At 43.8% G+C, this 25,411-nt stretch overlaps 1 protein-coding gene across 2 annotated transcripts in view; it reads right to left on the reverse strand.

Moving 5' to 3' along the window:
- ZC2HC1A (zinc finger C2HC-type containing 1A) overlaps window positions 1–25,411 on the reverse strand; it is a 117,239-nt gene that overhangs the window by 40,197 nt on the left and 51,631 nt on the right. Inside the window, exon 8 of one of the 2 annotated variants that reach the window (XM_089661013.1) lies at window positions 10,159–10,278. The exons of the other annotated variant lie outside the window; for it this stretch is intronic. Coding sequence (XP_089517139.1) covers window positions 10,159–10,278 — 120 coding nt within the window. The remainder of the gene's footprint in view (window positions 1–10,158; window positions 10,279–25,411) is intronic. 2 annotated transcript variants of the gene reach the window in all.

Raw genomic sequence — 25,411 nt, forward strand, 5'->3', positions numbered from 1 at the left:
TCAGCATAAATAAACACTTACTTGTTGGCCTAGCAATTCATGTAAAAAAAATAACCAGCACTTCAAAAACGATGTATAATAGGATCATTTATCAGAAAAGCACGTATTTAAGTATTTTGGCTGTGAGCTCCACCCCTGTATGAAGCCTAGTTTGTGGGCGTTCCCATAGGGTAGTTCCAGCAGAGCCCAGGAGCTACTGCACCCTTTGATTTACCCTCCTAAGGGATACCAGTGAGTGCAAGCACTCTTCAAGGTGAAGTTTCGCCTAAAGATCTGTCAAATTTGTGGGGGCTGCTGTTACCAGGGAGATAACTAAAAAAAATGATGGTGGTGCTGATTGGCAAAAAATGCAAGGAAAGCTCAGCGAGAGTGGGGCAAAAGGCATGGCATCTATTGGGCACTCTAAAGAATGTTCTGTCCAGTCACTACAAACCTTCCCCTGCATGAGTAGTGATGGTGCTGGTCTTGGGTGCACACCTGCTGCCTGAGACAAGTGCTGTCACTTAGAGCTAACTATATATTCGTTAATATGTCACAAACACAGCTCAGGTAACACATCACCTGTAAAGGTGCACTTTTGTCTTCTGAAGGGGAGAAGCAACTACTAAAACGTTTTGTCAAGACTTATTTAAAGTTGTTTTTAGATGCATATTGAATTATGATCAGCTTAAAGTGGAACTCCAGGCACAAATACGAAAATAACTTTTACTTCAGTTACATTGCTGTTAGCTACAATAGGGCTCTTGCACACAGGTAACTGAGCCTATTCAGTATAGCTGCCAGTGTATTCCCTCTACCTAGGCAGCCCAGGTGCAACATATACAGTAAGGTCCATATATATTTGGACACAGGCACAATTTTAGTTTTTTTCAGGTATTGACCAAAACATATTCAAGCTATAGTTATAGTATTAATATGGGATGAAAGTGTACACATTCAGGTTTAATTTATGTACATTTGGATGTACATGGGTACATGGGTATGGAGCAGCGGGACCCACTGGCTTCTGCCAATCAAATCTAGTGATGAGGGAGCAGGGACAGGGCTGAGACACACTGGCCAGTTCAGGATCAAGCCTGCACATGTGCCCCCATAGTCTTCTATGGTGGCACATGGAGAAGATGAGGGGCCCAGAGTGCCAGCGGGGTATCCCAGCAAAGGAGCATCGGGGCCACTCTGTGCAATACCATTGCACAGAGCACATCAGTGTAAAATAATTGTAAAAAAAAAAAAAAAAAAAAAAAAGGGAGAACCTTTACAATCACTTTAGGGGAATAGTTGAAATTAGAATGACTGCCTTTTTGTGGTTATCACATGCCCTAGCGATGCTACCCTTTTTCCTGGGACTTCCTGGGAAGCAGCACGACCTCTCATCCCCCCTACATCCCTGATCCCAGTCTCTTGATACCGTTCAAATCCATCCCTCTACTGTTCCCCTACCTACACCTCCTTACCCCCATTCTCAGCCCCACTTTTCCCTGGCTATGTTGTTACATTCAGTTCTGAATGTTACTTCTACTGTTCATTATAATGTATGTCAAGATTCATGTGTTACTAAACCCCGGACCCTGCATTCACTATATCTGGTCTGCCACAGTACACAGAACTTGGAAATGTAATTATTTTAGTAAATATAAACTGCTAAATACCTTTTCTCATCAGCAGTTACAGCAGTCTTGTGACTTCTATCAGTGTCCAGCAGAGAACTGGTTACATGTTGTAGGAGTTTTCTCTTTCTGCTGTAGGATGCAGAACCCCTGACCTCTGTCTGGACAGTGCTGATTGGCCCTGTGCTGATCACATGCACCCTCCCAAGAAAACAAAAAAAACCTCTTTAGCAATACACACTAACTGAGCATGTCCAGAATGGCTACAGGTTCAGTCTGTCTTATTAGGAGATAAGACGTGGACATTTGAACAAGAGGAGGGGCAGAGAAGACAGGATCAAACTGCCTTTTTACACAATGCAGAGGATAAACTCCTTAGGTTCCACAGTAAGTATAACAGGCATGCTTTACTGCATATACAGACTAATTTTATGGTTGTGGGTTTAGTAACACTTTCATGCACTTTTTTCAACTGCTCATATTGAGACTTCTCAAGATGTAATTTGACAATGTGTGTTCGATTTTGTGTACCTCTGCCTTCCACAATGTAACCTGGAAACTGTCACATTTGGCAGCCTTGACATAATAGTAAATCTCTAAAAAATAAAGTCAGGGAACTTCTTACTTACATTTTCTTTTACCATTTCTGGGAAAACATCAACATTTTCTTCTATGACAGTGGTTCTCAACCTTTCTAGCGCCGCGACCCCTTAATACAGTTCCTCATGTTGTGGTGACCCCCAACCATAAAATTATTTTCGTTGCTACTTCATAACTGTAATTTTGCAGTAGGAGGAATAGTGCCACGTCATTGGTGTCATTGGGAGGAATAGTGCCCCATCATTGGTATCAGTGGGAGGAATAGTGCCCCGTCATTGGTGTCAGTGGGAGGAATAGTGCCCCCTTCATTGGTGTCAGTGGGAGGAATCGTGCCCCGTCATTGGTGTCAGTGGGAGGAATAGTGCCCCGTCATTGGTGTCAGTGGGAGGAATAGTGCTCCATCATCGGTGTCAGTGGGAGGAATAGTGCCCCATCATCGGTGTCAGTGGGAGGAATAGTGCCCCATCATCGGTGTCAGTGGGAGGAATAGTGCCTCATCATCGGTATCAGTGGGAGGAATAGTGTCCCATCATCGGTATCAGTGGGAGGAATAGTGCCCCATCATAGGTGTCAGTAGGAGAAGGAATAGTGCCCCATCATAGGTGTCAGTGGGAGGAGGAATAGTGCCCCATCATTGGTGTCAGTGGGGGGAGGAATAGTGCCCCATCATAGGTGTCAGTGGGAGGAATAGTGCCTCATTATTGGTATCAGTGGGAGGAATAGTGCCCCATCATTGGTATCAGTGGGAGGAATAGTGCCCCATCATTGGTATCAGTGGGAGGAATAGTGCCCCATCATTGGTGTCAGTGGGAGGAGGAATAGTGCCCCGTCATTGGTATCAGTGGGAGGAGGAATAGTGCCCCGTCATTGGTATCAGTGGGAGGAGGAATAGTGCCCCGTCATTGGTGTCAGTGGGAGGAATAGTGCCCCGTCATTGGTGTCAGTGGGAGGAATAGTGCCTCGTCATCGGTATCAGTGGGAGGAATAGTGCCCCATCATTGGTGTCAGTGGGAGGAATAGTGCCCCGTCATCGGTGTCAGTGGGAGGAATAGTGCCCCATCATCGGTGTCAGTGGGAGGAATAGTGCCCCATCATCGGTGTCAGTGGGAGGAATAGTGCCCCATCATCGGTATCAGTGGGAGGAATAGTGCCCCTTCATCGGTATCAGTGGGAGGAATAGTGCCCCATCATCGGTGTCAGTGGGAGGAATAGTGCCCCATCATCGGTGTCAGTGGGAGGAATAGTGCCTCATCATTGGTATCAGTGGGAGGAATAGTGCCCCATCATTGGTATCAGTGGGAGGAATAGTGCCCCATCATTGCTGTCAGTGGGAGGAATAGTGCCCCATCATTGGTGTCAGTGGGGGGAGGAATAGTGCCCCATCATAGGTGTCAGTGGGGGGAATAGTGCCCCATCATTGGTGTCAGTGGGGGGAATAGTGCCCCATCATAGGTGTCAGTGGGGGGAATAGTGCCCCATCATAGGTGTTAGTGGGGGGAGGAATAGTGCCCCATCCTTTGTGTCAGTGGGGGGAGGAATAGTGCCCCATCCTTGGTGTCAGTGGGGGGAGGAATAGTGCCCCATCCTTGGTGTCAGTGGGGGGAGGAATAGTGCCCCATCCTTGGTGTCAGTGGGGGGAGGAATAGTGCCCCATCCTTGGTGTCAGTGGGGGGAGGAATAGTGCCCCATCCTTGGTGTCAGTGGGGGGAGGAATAGTGCCCCATCCTTGGTGTCAGTGGGGGGAGGAATAGTGCCCCATCCTTGGTGTCAGTGGGGGGAGGAATCGTGCCCCATCGTTGGTGTCAGTGGGAGGAATAGTGCCCCATCGTTGGTGTCAGTGGGAGGAATAGTGCCCCATCATTGGTGTCAGTGGGAGGAATAGTGTCCCATCGTTGGTGTCAGTGGGAGGAATAGTGCCCCATCATTGGTATTAGTGACACCAATGATGGGGCACTATTCCCACTGACACCAATGATACTTACCTTGCAGACCCCTGCTCCAGCCTGGGCTCGCTCGCTCCCTCCCTCTCCCATGGTACCGACACTTACCTGTCAGATGTCTTCCTTCTCCGGCCGCTCTCCTCCTCTTCACTCGCTCGATCTTCGCGGTGCCGCTCGGCTCCTCCTCTCCAAGCTCCACCTCCTTGCCGGTGATTGGCCGCCTGTGTGCCTCTCCTGAGCTACAGTGCCGGCGGCCAATCACAGGCGAGGATTGATCTCGAGGTGTGTCCAGATGACAGGGGCGGCATCCATCCTTTGTGTCAGTGGGGGGAGGAATAGTGCCCCATCCTTTGTGTCAGTGGGGGGAGGAATAGTGCCCCATCCTTGGTGTCAGTGGGGGGAGGAATAGTGCCCCATCCTTGGTGTCAGTGGGGGGAGGAATAGTGCCCCATCCTTGGTGTCAGTGGGGGGAGGAATTGTGCCCCATCCTTGGTGTCAGTGGGGGGAGGAATTGTGCCCCATCCTTGGTGTCAGTGGGGGGAGGAATTGTGCCCCATCGTTGGTGTCAGTGGGGGGAGGAATCGTGCCCCATCCTTGGTGTCAGTGGGGGAGGAATAGTGCCCCATCGTTGGTGTCATTTGGGGGAGGAATAGTGCCCCATCGTTGGTGTCAGTGGGAGGAATAGTGCCCCATCATTGGTGTCAGTGGGAGGAATAGTGTCCCATCGTTGGTGTCAGTGGGAGGAATAGTGCCCCATCATTGGTATTAGTGACACCAATGATGGGGCACTATTCCCACTGACACCAATGATACTTACCTTGCAGACCCCTGCTCCAGCCTGGGCTCGCTCGCTCCCTCCCTCTCCCATGGTACCGACACTTACCTGTCAGATGTCTTTCTTCTCCGGCCGCTCTCCTCCTCTTCACTCGCTCGATCTTCGCGGTGCCGCTCGGCTCCTCCTCTCCAAGCTCCACCTCCTTGCCGGTGATTGGCCGCCTGTGTGCCTCTCCTGAGCTACAGTGCCGGCGGCCAATCACAGGCGAGGATTGATCTCGAGGTGTGTCCAGATGACAGGGGCGGCATGTCATCCCGCCCACACCTGGAGACGGCGGTGGCGGCGGCGAGGAGCGGTGTCTCGGTTCCTAAGACCATCGGAAATATGTGTTTTCCGATGGTCTTAGGCGACCCCTGTGGAAGCGTCGTTCGACCCCCAAAGGGGTCGCGACCCCCAGGTTGAGAACCGCTGTTCTATGACATCTGTTGTTGCAAGTTAACACATCAACCATTTCTAAGCTCAGTAAATAATTGTCCACGGCTTCTGACCATTCAGGAAAAAAAGATTAGATCTTCTACCCTTTTACCTTTATCTCCTTGTAAGTCTCACATATGCTAAGTGGAGTAAAGGCTCTTTCTCATTGCTGTGCTTAAAACCGTGGTATGCGTTTTTAACATTTGTTCAGTGCGTTTTGTTGCATTTTCTGAATTTTTGTCTGAATTCCTAAATATTTACTATGTTTAGACATGGTTGATGTGAAACTGGGACATGTGACTCTAAAAACACACCACAAATACACCACAAATGCTGTCTCTATTCATTTCAATGGAGAGGTACATTTTTGGTGAACTTTTTAAACATGCGCCTAAATTGCAGCAGGTCTTTTCCCACAATGTGCTGTGGGTACAGTGCGTTCCTAAGACTTCTATAGGATTTAAAGGCATATATTTTGTTCATGCATTTTTGCTTTGCTTTTTAACCACTTGACCTCCAAATGAAATATATCTTTTTTTTTTTCCACACAAATAGAGCTTTTTTTGGTGGTATTCAATCACCACCGGGTTTTTTTTTAGCTAAATAAACAAAAAAGACCAAAAATTTCTACTACTTTTTGTTATAAAACATAGCCAATAAAACCTAATTTCGGCAAAAATTTAGGCCAAAATGTATTCCGCTACGTCTTTGGTAAACAAAAATACCAAAAGGTGTATATTATTTGGTTTGTGTGAAAGTCATAGCGTCTACAAACTATGACTGACTGACTGACTGACTGACTGACACACACACACACACACACACACACACACACACTATATAAATAACACTGCTCAAAAAAATTAAAGGAACACCTTTTCATCAGAGTATAGCATCAAGTCAATCAAACTCGTGGGATATTGATCTGGTCAGTTAAGTAGCAGAGGGGGTTGTTAATCAGTTTGGTTTTACAGGTGGAAGTCATTGGCATTTTTTTCTCTACTCATCTTTTCTGACTGTTTTTCACTAGTTTTGCATTTTGCTAGGGTCAGTGTCACTACTGGTAGCATGAGGTAATACCTGGACCCTACAGAGGTTGCACAGACAGTCCAACTCCTCCAGGATGGTGCATCAATACGTGCCATTGCCAGGTTTGCTGTATCTCCCAGCACAGTCTCAAGAGCATGGAGGAAATTCCAGGAGACAGGCAGTTACTCTACTCTAGGAGAGTTGGACAGGGCCGTAGAAGGTCCTTAATCCATCAGCAGGACCGGTATCTGCTCCTTTCTGCAAGGAGGAACAGGATGAGCACTGCCAGAGCCCTACAGAATGACTTCCAGCAGGCCACTGGTGTCAATGTCTCTAACCAAACAATCAGAAAGAGACTTTAGGAGGGTGGCCTGAGGGCCCAACGTCCTCTAATTGGCCCTGTGCTCACTGCCCAGAACTACAGAGCTCGACTGCAGTTCCCACTGAACACTAGAATTGGCAGGTCCGCCACTGGCACCCTGTGCTTTTCACAGATGAGAGCAGGTGCATCCTGAGCACGTGACAGACATGAAAGGGTCTGGAGAAGCCATGGAGAACGTTATGCTACCTGTAACATCGTTCAGCATGACCGTTTTGGTGGTGGGTCAGTGATGGTCTGGGGAGGAATATCCATGGAGGGACGCACAGACCTCTACAGGCTAGACAATGGCACCCTGACTGCCTTTAGGTATCGGGATGAATTTCATGGACACACTGTCAGACCCTACGCTAGTGCAGTGGGTCCTGGGTTCCTCCTGGTGCACGACAATGCCCGGCCTCAGTAGCGAGAGTATGCAGGCAGTTCCTGGAGGATGAAGGAATTGTTACCATTGAATGCCCCCCACGCTCACCTGATCTAAATCCAATAGAACACCTCTGAGATATCATGTTTCGGTCCAGCCGACGCCACCAGGTTGAACCTCAGATTGTCCAGGAGCTCAGTGATGCCCTAGTCCAGATCTGGGAGGAAATACCCCAGGACACCATCCGTCATTTCAGTAGGAACATTCCCCGACATTGTCAGGCATGCATACAAGCACGTGAGGACCATGCAAACTACGGAGTACCATTTTGGAGTAGCTGCATTGAAATTTCAGCAAAATGGACTAGCCTGCTGTATAATTTTTTCACTTTGATTTTCAGGGTGTCTTTGAATTCAGTCCTCTGTAGGTTGATAATTTTCATTTCCATCAAATGATGGGGCATCCTTGTGGTCCTAACACATTACCCAGTCCATTTCAGTATAGATATCCAGCATGATATTTTTCCCCATTGAGATCTGAGATAGATATATATAGATAGATAGATAGATATATATATCTATCTACACACACACACACACATACATATACACACACACACATATATGCCAGTTCTGGTGCCCCCATTCCCCCTGCAGGCGTGCTCCCGCCATGTAACCGGGCTCCGCTTGCCCCTCTGTGGGCCCGGGGAGAGCCATGGCAGGTGCCAGCGGATGGAGGGGACGCTCCCCTCTCCTCTGTGTGACCTGGAAGGCAACGTCTATGACGTCACATCCAGGTCATGGCTGTCACTTTCCTGACTAGAATAGCCGTGGAAAGATGTATTGCAATGCGCTTTGCATTGCAATACATCTAATGGAGCCCAGAGGAGACATGCAGGGTAGACGTGTTGAAGAGGAGACATGTTGGGTGTCTATTTACTTGGCACAACCTCATATTTTATATTTTACCAAAACCTTGGGTAATTTATTGCGTTTGTTTGCCCTAAAACTCACTTTAGTGTGATTTTTACAGAAATTTTGCATTTCCAAGACCTTTGCAATAGTATTGTGTGACATCAAAAAATTGTAACTACCACTATTTTATCCTCTAGGGTGTCTGCTTTCAGAAAATATATGATGCTTTGGGGATTGGGTGTGATCTTCAGGCCTAAAATGATTTTTTAAAATATGTCTGCAAAAAATGCAAAACAGGCTCTGGCAGATAAAGGGTTAATGTTTGCATTAAATTATTACATTTATGGACGTATTAATAATTACAGAACTGCTTTTAGTTGTGTGTTTTATATCTGCCTGGAGTTCAGTTTTAATGTCACCGCACATTTCATTTTAGATGACTTGAACATTTTTTAAAACTCCAACTTTCTTTCCCCTCAGCATAATGAGTGTGACCATAATACAGCATCATAATGCGGTTTTCTAAAGCCAAGCTGTATATGAAATCAAAGCTAGCATGTCATATAATATTACCGTATTGGAATGAATCAGTGAATGACTAATAGGGAGCTGATTGTTTCACACCCATTAAACCATCACTTCTTCAGCTGGGGCTACTCATGAGGCTTTTAATGCTCGTTAGTATGGATTTAACTCCTTGTAAGCAGTGGCTTCATTTGCAAAACATACATTTTAACGATTTAGCAGTTTTGTAACCCCAGCCTCAAGGAATAACAATAGTTTTGCAAAAATAATGTCAACAAGTACCCCGGTCCTCCTCATCTACTGCACTGTGCCGGAACACATACTCCATATTAAGCATCTGTCACACGGGGTGGATCCTGTTCTGATCAGCAGGGGATCAAGCTTACAGATTCCCTGCTGATATGAACACAGCATGCACAACGGACATGGGCAGATCCTGCTCTGGTCTAGGGTGACCAGGAGTACATGGACTCTGCTGTCCATTTACAACCAACTACCCTCTGATACAATCCACCTAAATGGAAGAGGGTTACCTTCCATTTTTTTTTTAGTGGACCGGATCCAACCTACGAGGTAAGCGGGTGTAAACGGACATAAGTCCATTTACACCCACCTGCCCATTAGGAATCCATGCACCTTCCGGTCAGGTCTGCCTGAAAAACTGACAGGTGGACCTGATCAGATCGCTTGTGTCAAAAGGGCCTTAGTGTGTCCATATCTGTAAGGAATAGTGATGAGCTCAGGCATGTTTCAGATTGTAGTCCAGATCCACTTGAACAATCCCACCAGGAAGCTGCCATTGTACAAAGCCAATCATAAGAAGCACATAGTCGCACATATACAAAGGAAGTGTATACAGTAGGTGCAGCTGAGTGACCGTGAATGCCTTGGCCACTTATCATTGGTGATGTACAGTGAGAGCTTCCTGGTCAGGATTCGAATAAGCCCAGTCTAATCCCAAGTACAGAACAGGAGAGTGAAGCATTTTCTGGCTACTTGAAACTCGGAGTGGAACTCCAGCTCCGAAACGCGTCACCACTCCGTGCTCACGTCACTTCTGGTCCATGGACAGCTTTTGTTCCAGCATGTGTTCCAGCAGTCCAAACAGAGCGGAGGCCATCTTTAACACTTCTCCTCAAGTTCCCCCTGCAGCTGCTGGCTGGCACAGCGGCTCCATCGCTGAGAGCCCTGCTACTGATGGATTACATTAGAGCCTATCTGTACTACTACATTGTAAGTGTTTTAACCGCTTTTTATTAAAGTTGACCTAGAATACTGCACTTAGAAGTACCTTCCTGTTTCACCTACCTTAAGGATTTCACAGATTTGAGATCAGCATAGATTATCATGTCTTAGACATCGGATGTTGAAATCAGCTGGTTAAATATTGATCAGATGGGTTAAGAAAACTTTGTAAAATTGCCATTGGTGACTATGGTGTCTGCTCCCTGAGAGATGGACAGATCATGTCTGTGTGTCTTCTCTTAGGTCAATGGGCATTCACACTTCACATGTACATGTACACCAATCCCCGCACCCTTCTATACTTACTTGTTAATTGGGAGCAAGTCATTAGATCTTGGGTTGGAACTGTCTGTTTTAGGGTTACTGTTATTCAGGCTTTGTAAATCTCTTCCTGTCCGCAGAGGTGGGCCTACTCCACCAATTTTACTAGTAAAAAGAAAAGGTGCACTGGTTTTATTTGCTGCCAGTATCTGTAAGTAGTACTAAACCAAAACTAAACCATTCAAGTGAATGCAGAAATAGAACTGTTCCCGTTGAAATTATTTAAGGTCATTTAACAGGAAAATGCAGTGGCTACAGTATGTGCAAAGTGCTTGTACCAATAGAAGCTAATTGGATTTCAGATTTTAAATGATGTTACTACAGTAAACCCAAATTCAATTCTGAAGTATTGCTGTAGTTAATGCACAGTCCTTACCAAACCAACCAGCTTCCTCTCTGTTGTGTTAAACAAGTTTTTCCCATTGACATAAAAACACTGACTGGTAAAATGTGATAATAGAGCTAATCTAGGAGAACTGTAAAAATGCAGAAGTGGGATGTTGCCCTTAGCAGTCAATGTTACTGACTCAGTGTAAGACAATTCTAATAGAATTTAATGACAAGGGAGCTTAGAGCTCATTCACACCAGAACGTGCTTTGTGATATGCGCCAAGATCCACAATGCAAAGACCAATAGCCTTTTTTACTCCTCCTTTTCTGTGTCTACCACCATAGCAAGCTGCTTGCTATAGGGGTCGATGTGTGGGCTCAATCCAGAGCCAGGCTGTGTGCGTCTATAGACACACACAGTGTGGCTTGGCCCCGTCCCATACTCCCTTCTCAATGAGTTTGACTGACAGCAGCAGGAACCAATGGCCCCTGCTGCTGTCTGTTAGTCCCTGTGTGAAGAGGGAAAGAGGAAAGAAGACAGCAACTGAGCACAGCGGTGGATAAATCTAGGAGTGAGGTTAGTGTTTAGAGGGGAAGGGGAGTACAGCAAATCCTACAATTTTTTTTATCCTTAATGCAGGCAATGCATTAAGGTAAATAAGTGTTTTAGCTTTAGAACCATTTTAAGATGTAAGGATTTAAGTACCTATTGCAACATGGAACAATAATTAATGTATGTCCGATGTATGTGGTTTTTTTTTACATACATATATAATAATTTATGGAATATTTTATGAGATGACAATTAAATATCTCCAATTATTTTTTAAAATAAATATTTAATTGCCAACCTGCAAATTCTCTAAAGCTCTACGTTTATGCATGTTAACAAGTTTTATTACATGCTCCATAGGTTCTGTAATAATAAAGTAACTAACAAGGCCTTGCTCACATGGGTCACATGAATCCACAACCCGTGTGACGGGCATGTTGACGCACATGGGGATGCACAGGTGCTCCGTGCATCCCCAAGCAGGCAGGCCCATTGATGTCTATTGAGATGCAGTGACTGCATGGATACAGACGCAGCTCCCAATCTGACAACATGTGGATGAACTGTCCCAAACACACACTGGCTGCATTTGAGGCTGTGCACCCGAACTCGCATAGATGTCAGATTTTTTTTTCGGGTTTCTTTGTTAGAATTTAACTAAAATGTCACACAAGTGACATTTCATTAAAGCGGACCTTTATGCTAAACTAATGTTCATTTTGCCCTGCCTCATCCAGCGCCCTTTCTTCTCTCACATTTGGCTATACAATTTTTTTTAAAGTGTTTTTAGTGCTGCTAAACACAACACTTTGACATTTCTCGACTAGACGAGAATGACATTTGCACCCATCCACTCTCTACTCCTATTCTGTGTCACAGGGTATCATGTACCAACTGAGCTCTGCGACACATCTACACATGCACAGTTTCCCATGCATGAGCAAGGACAACTCTTATGGGATTTTTATACTTTTGTCAGGTTTGTACATGTGTGTGGAAATCTCCTGAGTGTGCAGAAATGTGCCAAAGGGCATTGCCAGGACGCAAGTTAAGCCCATCTGCGCACATGGGAAAAAAAATGGAGATTGCGGCGGTGAAGGCAGGGGGAGTTGACAGAAGTTTCTCTTTAGATTCCATTCACACAGCCGTGTTGTGATGTGGTAGTTTGCTGTACTTTCTTTCAGCACCCACCACTGCGGAAACAGGACAAATTGCATTGTCTTAGCATTGGGACTTTGTCTTGTCTTTGCGTTGCAGTCTTGCCCAGCACAGCCTGATGCAAACAGTGTGAATGAGCTCTAAAAGGAAAAATAAAAGTAATTATCTCTGATAGGGTTAAAGACAGCACTAAAAACTGTGCTAAGGACTAGGCCCTGCTGAAAGAATTCTACTTTAAGCTACCAGAATAAGTGTTGCATAACGTTTGCGCAATAACACAAGACCTACTACTTTCTTCCTTTTGTTTTTACATATCCTTCCTAAATTTTCTTGAAGTAGTTCATTCTAGGATTCTGGCCACTTGTAAAAATCTTTCTGCTCATTCTCAGATGAGGTCTGATTAATCAAGCTGTGATGAATAAAAATACAGACTGAAAATGGAACATGGAGTGAGGTTATCAGATTTGATAGTACCAATTCAGTTAATTTTGGTGAAGGGTCTCGGAACAACGCGGATTTATTAAAGGCCAATAGACTTTACATTTTGCAAGTGCAATTGCCCCAGAGCTTAGTAAACGAGGGGAAGCTCTGCTGACTTCCATCATCCAATCGTGAGCAAGCAAAATTGCAGTTTTTTTTGTTTCATTTTGCTTGCATGTGATTGGGTATTCTTTGTAAAGTGAAGCTATACCTCATTTACTAAGCTCTGGAGCAACTGCACTTACAAAGTCTTTTTGCCTATAGTAAATCAACCCCAATGTGTTTTTTGCACAAGGACTGGACAAAAGGTGGTGCAGATTTTTGTGCAGGATGGGCTGATATTTTCAGCAATGGCAGGTAAGGATATTAGGAGGTTAGCTTAGTATTAGGTTAAGCCGTTACCTTTAGGTGTAAAGTTAGGGTTAGATTATAAGGTTGCAGGGCTACAGTTAAAGGTTATTGTTGCAGTGCACCAAAGGATAAAGTATTAGGTAAATGGTAAAGTCTGATTTTATTTTACCCCCCCCCCCCCCCAAAAAAAAAAAAAAAAAAAATTATATATATATAATAAGTGTTGCATAACGTTTGCACAATAGCACAAGACCTACTACTTTCTTCCTTTTGTTTTTACATATCCTTCCTAAATTTTCTTGAAGTACTTCATTCTAGGATTCTGGCCACTTGTAAAAATCTTTCTGCTCATTCTCAGATGAGGTCTGATTAATCAAGCTGTGATGAATGAAAATACAGACTGAAAGTAGAACATGGAGTGATGTTATCAGATATGATAGTACCAATTCAGTTAATTTTGGTGAAGGGTCTCGGAACAACGCAGATTTATTAAAGGCCAATAGACTTTTCATTTTCAAAAAGGATTGCAGCACAAAACATTTATTTCGAGCGGAAAAAAAAAATATACAAAAACATCAGATCTGTTATGATTTGTATATATTTTTTTTTATTCTAAATACATTTTTACATTTTATTTATTTCAGTTACCTATATTATGGTGCCGTCAATTTTCGCAGTGCTTTACATACATATTATATATATATATGTATGTATTACATTCGCATCAGTCCCTAACCCTCAAGGGGCATACAATCTAAGGTCCCTAACTTACATTCATACATACACATACATTACATCCAGGAAGGTGATGCCGTGGTTGGGATTCGAACCAACAACCCTAGTACTGCCAGGCGGAAGTGCTAACCATTTAGCTGCCCACGTGCAGCAATCCTTTTGAACTTTGTTTCCTTTTGATTGCATTGCACAAGAAGATTGTCAAAGTGCTGTTCACCCCACCTGTTTTGGACACACACACTTGCCAAAAGTAGTGGGCCAGCCCTCCAAATCATTCATCGTTCCAATCAAATCATCGCTCCAATCACCTCCATTAGCACAGGTGTATAAAATCAAGCACCTAGGCATGAAGACCTCTTCTACAAACATTTGTGAAAGAATGGGTCGTTCTCAGGAGCTCAGTGAATTCAAGCGTGGTACAGTGATAGGTTGCCACCTGTGCAAGAAGTCCATCCATGAAATTTCCTTGCTACTAAATATTCCACGGTCAACTGTTAGTGGTATGATAACAAAGTGGAAGCAACTGGGAACAACAGTAACTCAGCCACCAAGTGGTAGGCCACATAAAATGACAGAGCGGGGTCAGAGCATGCTGAAGCGCACAGAAGTCGCCAACTGTCTGCAGAGTCAATAGCTAAAGACCTCCAAACTTTGTGTGGCCTTCAGATTAGCACAACAACAGTGCATACAGAGCTTCATGGAATGGGTTTCCATGGCCGAGTAGCTGCGTCTCTGGAACAGGAAGTGAAAAGAAACCTTCTCAACAGGACACAGATAAAAAAAAAAAAAAAATTCTATAAAACTGCAACTTGATACATCAATTCATCTCTCTTCTGCGAAAAAGCAGAAGAGATATATAACCTGTCCTTGAAAAACGTGCACAAGATCGAGGACGCAGGGGTGACAAATACACAAAAATCTGTTGTTAATATTTTACTAAATGAGAGTCAGCTGGTTTACAATAGATATACAGATAATTGTGTTGCTAAATTGCTTGATAAATCTCCATCGTTCTATGAATTCATTTTTATATCCTTGTTCATTTATTTTCAAGAAAATTCAAAGTTTAGACATGTAAAAAAAAAAATGGTGCAAGGAGAAAAGAAATAGGGAAAACTGCTTTGGATTTGGGGTGATCACTGAACAATTCGTGAAATGTGGATCTACATATTGGGAACAGTGAATCATGCAAAAGCATTGCTTATTTTGTTTCCAGTAAGGTATTTTTAGCCAGCAAATCAGAACAAAATACAGAAATAAACAGTTGATTTGGCAGCAGTCTAGTGGTAAACACAAATGTTGATTAGTCACTACAAACCCTTTTGATTATTATAAAGACAGAGTTGAAAAAAAATTATGATCAGGTCTGGAGGCTAAAGCGTGCCATCTAGTGGACTGAGTGGAGCAAAGCATTGTCTTAGGACTCGCACACTGAGAAGCTCAAAAACGCGGTAAAGAATCAAAAATGCGGTAAAAAGCCACTATTTTGCAAGTGCGTTATTTGCCTTCCCACATCTGGGGTTAATGCATTCTATTAGCCAGAAATCTGGCTATTAGAATGCATTATGTGTGGATTAAAACATGATATTGTAAAGTGCTGAGCAAACTGTTGGCGCTATAGAAATAATGTGCGGTGTGACTTGAAGTTCTGTTTTCACAGCTAATTGACAAAGTAGTTGCTAAGCAGTTCAGGTCAGGTTTACATCAGATTCAGGACAGGATCAGGTCAGGATTTTATCTGTTCACAACGGATGACATTTGCGATTCAGAAGAAATCCCATAGAATGAATTGGCACCCGAGTCAGACTGCACTGCTCAGGACTCTTTTTCAATTCGCACTGAATCGACAGTCTGGTTGCACCACATATATGTGAACCGGCACAATAGAAACCAATGTTATTTCACATGTCCTGCGAACTGTTTAAAATGAATCCAATTCATATACAGTTAGGTCCATATATATATTTTGACACAGGCACAATTTTAGTTTTTCTCAGGTATCTACCAAAACATATTCAAGCTATAGTTATATAATGGATATGGGCTGAAAGTGCACACTCTCAGGTTTAATTTGATGGGAGTTTTTTCTGCCTGTAAACTCCCCTGCCACTAAACTTCTGAAAAGGCGTATCGGAGAGGAGCTCCAGTCATCCTAATCTAATTTGTTGACATCTGGGCATCACCGGGCCAGTGAGCACCCCTGATCTCCGCTGCACCTACCCTCTCTGATGTAGCTCCTGATGCCATCTAGGAGCCGGTCCGCTAAACAAGCTACCCCATCTCGGCCTTCCCCAGCTCCGACCGTGCGGCTGGTTGCCAACTTGGTTAAGCGGCTGCAGGCCTTGCTGGCGGAGATAGATGCAGACCCCGAGGACTCTTCCACAGCATAAAGCTCCAGCTCCTGCTTTGCAACCCCTAATGGCACATCAGTGATCCTGGCTGCTATAGAACACAGTAAAACCTGACTCCTGGTGCGCATTGATCGGCTGACAGAGGAGTGTAATTTAATCTGCTCTGATCTGGATAAGATCAGAGGCTGGATCATGACAACGGAGGATCTTACTGCTGCTCATACCACATCTATTGCAGATTTACAACGTTCTGTGTCAGGTCTGCTGGCTAAACGTCAGAGTCCCGGAACTCCTGGAGGGTGCGGAGGGTGACCAGCCAGCCATATTTGCAGAATCCTTCTATAAAGATCTGCTGGACCCTCTAGCAGTTTCACCAACCTATGTGGTTGAGAGGGCGCACTGGGTGCCCAATGGGCACAGTATCCCAGAGAATAATCCACATCCCTTCCTGGTCCGCTTCCTTAATTACCGGGATAGAGATGCCATCTTCTCAATGGCCAGCAAGCACCCTGTTCTACAATTTGGTGATTCATCTATCCTTTTATTCCTAGACTTTTCAACTGAACTGCAGAGGAAGAGGAAGACATTTACGGATGTCTGTAGACGCCTACTTAATAAAAATATCAAATACAGTATGATTTACCCCAGCCACCTTCGTGTGCAATATGAGGCGTATTCCCGCTTCTTTGATTCACCTGCTGAAGTGGAAGGCTGGATGTCTACACTGCGGTAAGCTCTGTATCCCCCTTGCTTCAGCTACACGGTTTCTTCAGACTCTGCCAGGACTTTCTGTACTTCCTCGACTCCTCCTATTATCGGTAGTCTGGTTTTCTTCTCAGGCCATTTTCCCATAACACACTCCCCCTAACAAGATCTCAGTTGGTGGTCCCTTGAGTTGTGGCCATTCATCATGAAGACAGGTACTCCATGTCCCATGGGAATATACATGCTGTTTTAGAACAACGTGGGTTTTTCCTTCCAAGCTCAGTGTCTACCACATGCCTACTTTAACCCCCCTGGAGCTACTTAGTTCAGTTGGCATAGGATTAAGACCCAGCCCTTCAGTTCTGCTCTTCCCTGAAGAAACAAGAAGTAAGCTCTTGTATTTGGATGCACCCAGGGTGATCATTGAAGAGAAGGACCTATAGTTCAGTTACGGGTATTAAACTGACCAGTCTGTTTTGTTGGGGTTTACTGGTTAGTAGGGAGTTTATAAGGTTTACAATGTTTAATATTGTATTTGGCAATGGTACTCCTTTTCTGCTCCTACTACACCATGGTTTGATGCACATGTTTTTGTTTGGGGGGAATGGCGACTCCTCCCGCAGACTTAGTACCCTAGCTAGGGACTGGCTTCCCTTCCTCCCGGTATGCAGCCTAGGTCGTTCACTAGAGTTCTCCTATGTTTTCTTCCAAATTATATCTCATAATGGAACTCAAGGTAGTCTCATGGAATGTATGAGGACTAAATAACAAAATCAAACGGTCCTTGATGTTCAAGTTCCTTCACTCCCATAAACTGCATGTCCTCTTTCTGCAGGAAACCCATCTCCTAGGCAACAAAATATTATCTCTCCGGAGGGCTTAGGTACAGCAGGCTTTTCATGCCACGTATTATAGTTACATGAGGAGGGTGGGTCGCCATACTCCTGAACAAATCCTTGTTACATAAAATCATTAAATGTGTGCATGGACCCTGGAGGTAGATTTATTATTTTGATACTGGAGATCAGGAATATTAAATATGCTTTTGTCAGTATCTATTTGCCCCCACCCTTTTCCACTGAAATATTGTATACAGTGCAGGAGAAGTTGGCACCCTTAGTTCTTGGGGTCGTTTTGGCCGGAGATTTTAACACGTTTCTCAAATGCCACTGGACTCCTCTAACCCTCGGAGGACCTCCAGCGTTACTATTCATGCTTTTCAGCTACTCATACATCAGCCTCCCGGATAGATCTGGCATTTGGATCCAGCCCGTTATTGGGGCTGGTGAGCAATGTCACCTATCTGCCGGCAGGCATCTCAGACCACTCACCCTTAAAGCTCACTTTGGGTAGGAGACATTCGGGATGCCGGAGGTTGGATCCTAAATGGATCCATAATGGGAAAATCCAAGAGTTATTGTCTGGCTCCTGAACTCAGTTTTGGGAAGTGAATGAACATTCTGCCTCCCCTCTTCTGGTGTGGGATTCGTTAAAAGCTTATACGTGAGGTACCACTATGTTGGAACATAGCGACTCTGATTTTGCGAGTTCTCCCACAGAGGATAACTACGTTAAACTGGCCAAGGCTCGTAGGGATTTGGAGCTCCATTTTACATCTCTTGCCCACTCTGACGTGGTTGCCCTGGTGGGCAGATTGTTCAAATCCATTGACAAAAATGGTGACAACACACGATAACCCCGCAACTCCAATCTTCAACTGGAGAACTTATCTCAGAACACTCTCGTATATTGCAAGAATCTCGGCTTTATTTTCAATCTCTTTATCGCCCCATCCCTCCACCATCACCCTCCACTTTAGTAGACACTTTATTGAGCTGCTCTCTGCTGAGGTTATTGGATGAGAAAGCGAGGCTCTTGATAGAGAAATTTGTGTTTATGAAATACAATCTGCTATCCGTTCTTTCCCCTCCCCAACAAAACGCCTGTCCCCAATGGGCTACCAGGGGACTGGTATAAATTACATGTCACGGATTTCGCACAGCATCTCTGTAGAGTCTTTAAAGAAAGTTAAACTCAACAAGCCCTCCCACTCTCTATGTATCAAGCACATATTGTACTGATACCAAAATCTGGCAAGGATCCCCAGCTCTGTTCCTCCTATAGGCCCATATCACTTTTGAACTATGACCTCAAAATTCTGACCAAGGTCCTGGCGAAGAGATTGATGAAACTTCTCCCTACGCTTGTCAGTAATGTTCAGACAGGGTTCATCCCAGAGAAAATCGACAGATATTAATTTGTGAAGAGATATGACACATATCCAACTCCCTTCAGCAGACTTATCCTCTCGTATTTTGGTGATGTTAGATGTGGAAAAAGCATTTGACTCTGTTGATTGGACTTATACAGTCATGGCCGAAATTGTTGGCACCCTTGATATTTTTCCTGAAAATCAAGTATTTCACACAAAAAAGGTATTGCATTAACACATGTTTTGCTATACACATGTTTATTCCCTTTGTATGTATTGGAACAAATATAAAACAGAGGCAGAAAAGCAAATATGACATAATGTCACACAAAACCCCAAAAATGGGCTGGACAAAAGTATTGGCACCCTTAACTTAATATTTGGTTGCACACCCTTTGGAAAACATAACTGAAATCAGTCGCTTCCTATAACCATCAATAAGCTTCTGACACCTCTCACCCGGAATTTTGGACCACTCTTCCTTTGCAAACAGCTCCAGGTCTCTCTTATTGGAAGGACACCTTTTCCCAACAGCAATTTTAAGATCTCTCCACAGGTGTTCAATGGGATTTAGATCTGGGCTCATTGCTGGCCACTTCAGAACTCTCCAGCGCTTCTTTGCCATCCATTTCTGAGTGCTTTTTGACGTATGTTTGGGGTCATTGTCCTGCTGGAAGACCCAGGATCTTGGACGCAAACCCAGCTTTCTGACACTGGGCCCTACAGTGCGACCCAAAATCCTTTGGTAATCCTCAGATTTCATGATGCCTTGCACACAGTCAAGGCACCCAGTGCCAGAGGCAGCAAAACAACCCCAAAACATCATTGAACCTCCACCATATTTTACCGTAGGTACTGTGTTTTGTTCTTTGTAGGCCTCATTCCGTTTTCGGTAAACAGTAGAATGATGTGCTTTACCGAAAAGCTCTATCTTGGTCTCATCTGTCCACAAGACGTTTTCCCAGAAGGCTTTTGGCTTACTCAAGTACATTTTGGCAAACTGTAGTCTTGCTTTTTTATGTCTCTGTGTCAGCAGTGGGGTCCTCCTGGGTCTCCTGCCATAGCGTTTCATTTCATTTAAATGTCGACGGATAGTTCGCGCTGACACTGATGCTCCCTGAGCCTGCAGGACAGCTTGAATGTCTTTGGAACATGTTTGGGGCTGCTTATCCACCATCCGGACTATTCTGCGTTGCAATCTTTCATCAATTTTCCTCATCCGTCCACGACCAGGGAGATTAGCTACAGTGCCATGGGTTGCAAACTTCTTGATAATGTTGCGCACTGTGGACAAAGGCAAATCTAGTTCTCTGGAGATGGACTTGTAACCTTGAGATTGTTGATATTTTGCCACAATTTTGGTTCTCAGGTCCTCAGACAGTTCTCGTCTCCTCTTTCTGTTGTCCATGCTTAGTGTGGCACAGACAGACACACAATGCAAAGGTTAAGTGAACGTCTCTCCTTTTTATCTGCTTTCAGGTGTGATTTCTATATTGCCCACACCTGTTACTTGCCCCAGGTGAGTTTACAGGAGCATCACATGCTTGTAACATTCTTATTTATCCGCAGTTGTGAAAGGGTGCCAATACTTTTGTCCAGCCCATTTTTGGAGGTTTGTGTGACATTATGTCGAATTTGCTTTCTTTCCTCCCTTTTTTTGTTTTGTCCCAATACACACAAAGGGAATAAACATGTGTATAGCAAAACATGTGTTAATGCAATACGTTTCGTGAGAAATACATGATTTCCTGGAGAAATATCAAGGGTGCCAACAATTTCGGCCATGACTGTATGTCTGCGGTGCTGGAGGTAATAGGATTTGGACAGTATTTCTGTACCTGGATAAATATTCTGTATAGTACTCCATTAGCACAAATAAAATTAGGAGGTGATCTTTCCAATCCCTTCCCTATAGGCAGGAGGACAAGACAGGGATGTCAACTCTCGCCTGCCCTCTTTGCGTTGGTCATGGAACCTTTGGCACAAGCTATACATACATTCCCCAAGATCAAAGGGAATATGAGTGGGCTTTATTATTCAGAAAGTGACACTATATGTCGACGACTTTGTTTTATTCCTTGATGACCAAATACCGTCTCTTAAAGAAGCCCTGCCTTTGATTTCCAACTTCTCCCCATTATCAGGTCTGAGGGTCAATTGAGATAAATCTCAGATCTTACCAACTGACGATGAAGCTAAGGCTCTGACTGATCCCAACATTCCCTTGCAATGGACGTCAGTAGTGAAATACTTAGGAGTTATGGTTTCTTCAAATCCCTTAGATTTCTGCAAGCTCAATCTGTCAACAGTGTATATCAGCCTAAACCAATCTCCCTTTCTCACTAATAGGTAAAATTAGCCTAATAAAAATGAAACTACTCCCTCCTTATTGTATATAATCCGCCATACTCCAGTTTGGATCCGACGGAAGTACTTTAAACAATTCGACACTGCAATGGTTTCTTTCTTGTGGGGCTCGAGACAACCTAGATTTAAACGGAGGGTGCTACATGGACCAAGGGGGGGCTGGATTGTCCAGATTTGTATACTTATTATATCACAGCATTGCTCTCCCTAATGCTGTTCTGGTTTTGGAGGCAGCTTCCCTGGGGTCCTATGAAGCCCTACGAAATTTTCTATATACAGGGCCTTTGGCCCCCTTTCCTATTACAATGTCCATGAGGGCACTCATTAAAGCCTGGCGTTTACAATTCCCCCCACAAGCTCCATTTTGGTCCCCTCATACCCCTCTATGGTTGAATCCCCCCTTGTCAGAATTGTTTCTCTTCCCGGAACCCTCAGTTTGGGCCTCTAGGGGTATTAAGTATTTACAACAGATATGCCCTTCCTAATTCATATTTAATCCAGTACCTCCAATTGCACCACACCTTTCACCAGGTCAACCCCTTCAGCTTGTAGAATCTGGTTTTGAATCTCTACTGAGAGATGCCTCTCTGGTTAAACCCCTCTATATATATATATATATATATATATATATATATATATATATATATATACATATACATACATACATACATACACACACACATACATATACATACATACATACATACATACATATATACTCGACCATCTATTCATGAAGGCCCTGACAGACTTCTCTCCGCATGGTGCAGAGAAGTGCCGGAGCTGGACTCAGAGGATTGGGAGGGGATATGGGAATATTCTATGCAACAACTGATCTCTACCCACGACCGTTTGATTCAGTACAAAATTCTCCATAGAGTTTATTTCACCCCACAGAGGGTACATAGGATGTTTCCATCGCACTCCTCTAGATGATGGCGTTGTCCAGAGGACCCAGCTTCATTTCTGCATGTTTTCTGGAGCTGTCCTATTATTCAGATCTTTTGGGCGGAAGTGGTTAACATTATTTCCTCTACAACTACTATCTCAGTGCCAATGTCCATTGATGTTTGTATCTTGGGGTTAGTTCATTTACTGGCTGTCTCTCAAGCCCTGAGAACTTTACTTGGCTTACTACTTTTCTATGCACTCAAAGGTATACTTTTAAAATGGAAGTCTCTTCAGGTTCGTATCTCTGATTTTTGGAAACACTTTGTTAATACATTCCTCTCACTCTATAAATACATCTATGAATCTAGGGGGGTTCCCTGCAAAATTTACCAAAGTTTGGCATATTTGGACTGAATCGAGGGGTTCTGCTGCCTCCACTTCCAACCAAGGCTAACTCAGGTGTGTCTAGTCTATTGATGGAGATAGTGGTGCTTGATTTTTACCCTAAACTCCATGACTTCTTTACATTAAAATAAATGAAGTCTACTGTGAACAAGTTCTATAGTTCTGTTAGGTGCAGTTGCCCTTTGCTGTTCACTGTGTGTGAGTTGACTTTTTTGTTTTTCTTTTCTGTTGTGACCTAAGCCCGGGTATGCCTAATAGGCTCTGTTTTGTATTTACAAAAAAAAAAAAAAAAAAAAAAAAAAACAAAAAACACCCTTTTGTATTCAATAAAGATAATTTGCCAAAAAAAAAAAAAAAAAACTTCTGATATAAAATTGGCCGGAGTAGAGCTGTTCTATTATTGCCTGGAATGTGAATGATTCACATGCTGGATCTGCTTATTTACAATTCTGATGATGATTGTTACACTCTGTATATCCCCAGTCAAAACAACAGAATAAACAGTTCATTTTGTTCCATTTAGTTTTGTATCACGGCCAGGCTGTTTCATTATATAATCTGTCAATATTTTGCCAATTACATTTTGTAAAAAAGGTCTTGGTTTACAGTTACAGTAGCTGCTATACATACACATGCTTTGTAAATTTTTTTTAATTTTATTTATTACAGTTACTTATATAGCGTCATCAATTTATGCAGCTCTTTACATCTATATTGTACATTCACATCAGTCCCTGACCCTCAAGGGGCGTACAATCTAAGGTCCCTAACCTACATTCATACATACACATACTAGGGCCAATTTAGACAGGATCCAATGAACCTACCAGCATGTCTTTGGAGTATGAGAGGAAACCGGAGTACCCGGAGGAAACCCACGCAGGCACAAGGAGAACATGCAAACTCCAGGTAGTTGGTGCCGTGGTTGGGATTCGAACCAACGACCCTAGTACTGCCAGGCGGAAGAGCTAACCATTCACCCACTGTGCTGCCTGGCACAAAAAGTCTAACTGCTCACAGAACTCTATCACTCGTATGATATCCAATTCCTTATTTACAAATAAAATATTTTGCACCTATATACCATCACTATTCAAAAAAAAAACAAAAAACAGATCTATCATTAAAATACCACCTGGCTTGGGATTCACTTCACTCATTTGCTGTAAACCTATTAAGATATGCCAACATGACTTTACAAGTTGAAGACAACCCCCTAATTCTAATAAAACCCATGAGTACAAACCCCATTTTGGGATTCATCGGCACAAACTAACCTTTAGCTCTGGTTCACACTGATGCGGTGTGGAATTTGCAGCGTTTTCAGTGCGAACTCAGCACCACATCAGAATTGCACCCCGTTCATGCGAACCGCTGTGGGTGTGTATGTTAAGTTAACAACACCCCAAAAGCATTCTGCAAAACACGGTGCGATGTGCAGAATCGTATCGCATAGGTGTGAATACCCATGCGATCCAATTCTACTGCGGACCCATAAAAGGGTCCTGCACGTTTTTGGTGTGGGTGCGGTGCGAATAGATCCATACAAAATGTATGGCTCCAATTGCACTGCACACAAATCACATATGATTTGCAGAGGAATGTGGTGCAGTTCCTGTACGAACCACATGCGTTATACCGCACCGCATATATGTGAACCCAGGCTAAAAGCCATTTCAAAAGAAATCTGACATGGTATGAATGTTTTCACTCTTTGTACAAAACTATGAAAAAAAAAAAAAAAACATTTTGGCTTTAGATGTAATTTAATCCATGTGGAGCTCAGGCACCTGCAGAGGGGAATGGCTTGGCCATTCAGGGAAATACAAAGAAAGCAGGCATTTGGGTTAGAGATGAGTTCAGAGGATGCCCGAGCCCATCCCGAATTGTAGGTTAGTAATGGAGAAAGGGTCCGCTGCAGGGAGACCACAGACAATACAGGGGGCTAGTCCTTTGTCCTCCATCTGACTCCATCTGACTTTTTTAGTACAGCTTCCAGAGTTCTGTTTCTTTTAACAGAGAAAACATTGGACCTGGTCCTTTTCTTTAACACAGCATGACACAAAGCATGAGAAGCACACTGTGATGTGCTGCAGTACAGATCCAATGTGTTTGACAGTAATAGATCCTTAATTAACAAAAATGGTGCAAGCACCTTAGTTAATTTGGAGCAATCAGTTCTCTGTTCTGCTGTGTCTAACAGGCAGCACAGAAAATAGAGAGCTGGAGCTGCATGCTTCCATCTCTCTGCTGTTCCTGCCCCTGTTCGGCTCAGGGCAGAGGGAGAAGGACAGTTGTTAAACCTGCGAAGCTCTGCTCATGTAGCATAACCACAGCACGAGCAGAGAGAGGGATGTGACCTGTCTGCTGGTAGTTCACAATCTGTACGATAAGGTTGCACCAGGCAGGAATCTGCCATATAGAAAACTACTACATTCCCTCTGTAATTAGGGGCAGACCTGTGCTAGTTTCGATTTCACTCTAAATAGAATCTGGCGCAGGTGACACAAACTTCTGACAAGTTAATGGTACAAGAAGCTTAGTTATTCCCCAGATTATGTTAAGGTTTCATAAGTGACTGTTAGCATTAAGGTTACAAGGAAGGTTACTGTGAGGGTTACAGAGAAAGTTAGTATGAGAGAGACTTAGGGTATCGCATCTTTCTCAGCGCCAGCAGCTCTGCACAAAAAAAAACTACAC

The sequence above is a fragment of the Staurois parvus genome, unplaced genomic scaffold (genome assembly GCF_062004578.1).
Source record: "Staurois parvus isolate SC_StPar_1 unplaced genomic scaffold, SC_StPar_1.0 ptg001302l, whole genome shotgun sequence".
Classification (NCBI taxonomy): Eukaryota; Metazoa; Chordata; class Amphibia; order Anura; family Ranidae; genus Staurois; species Staurois parvus.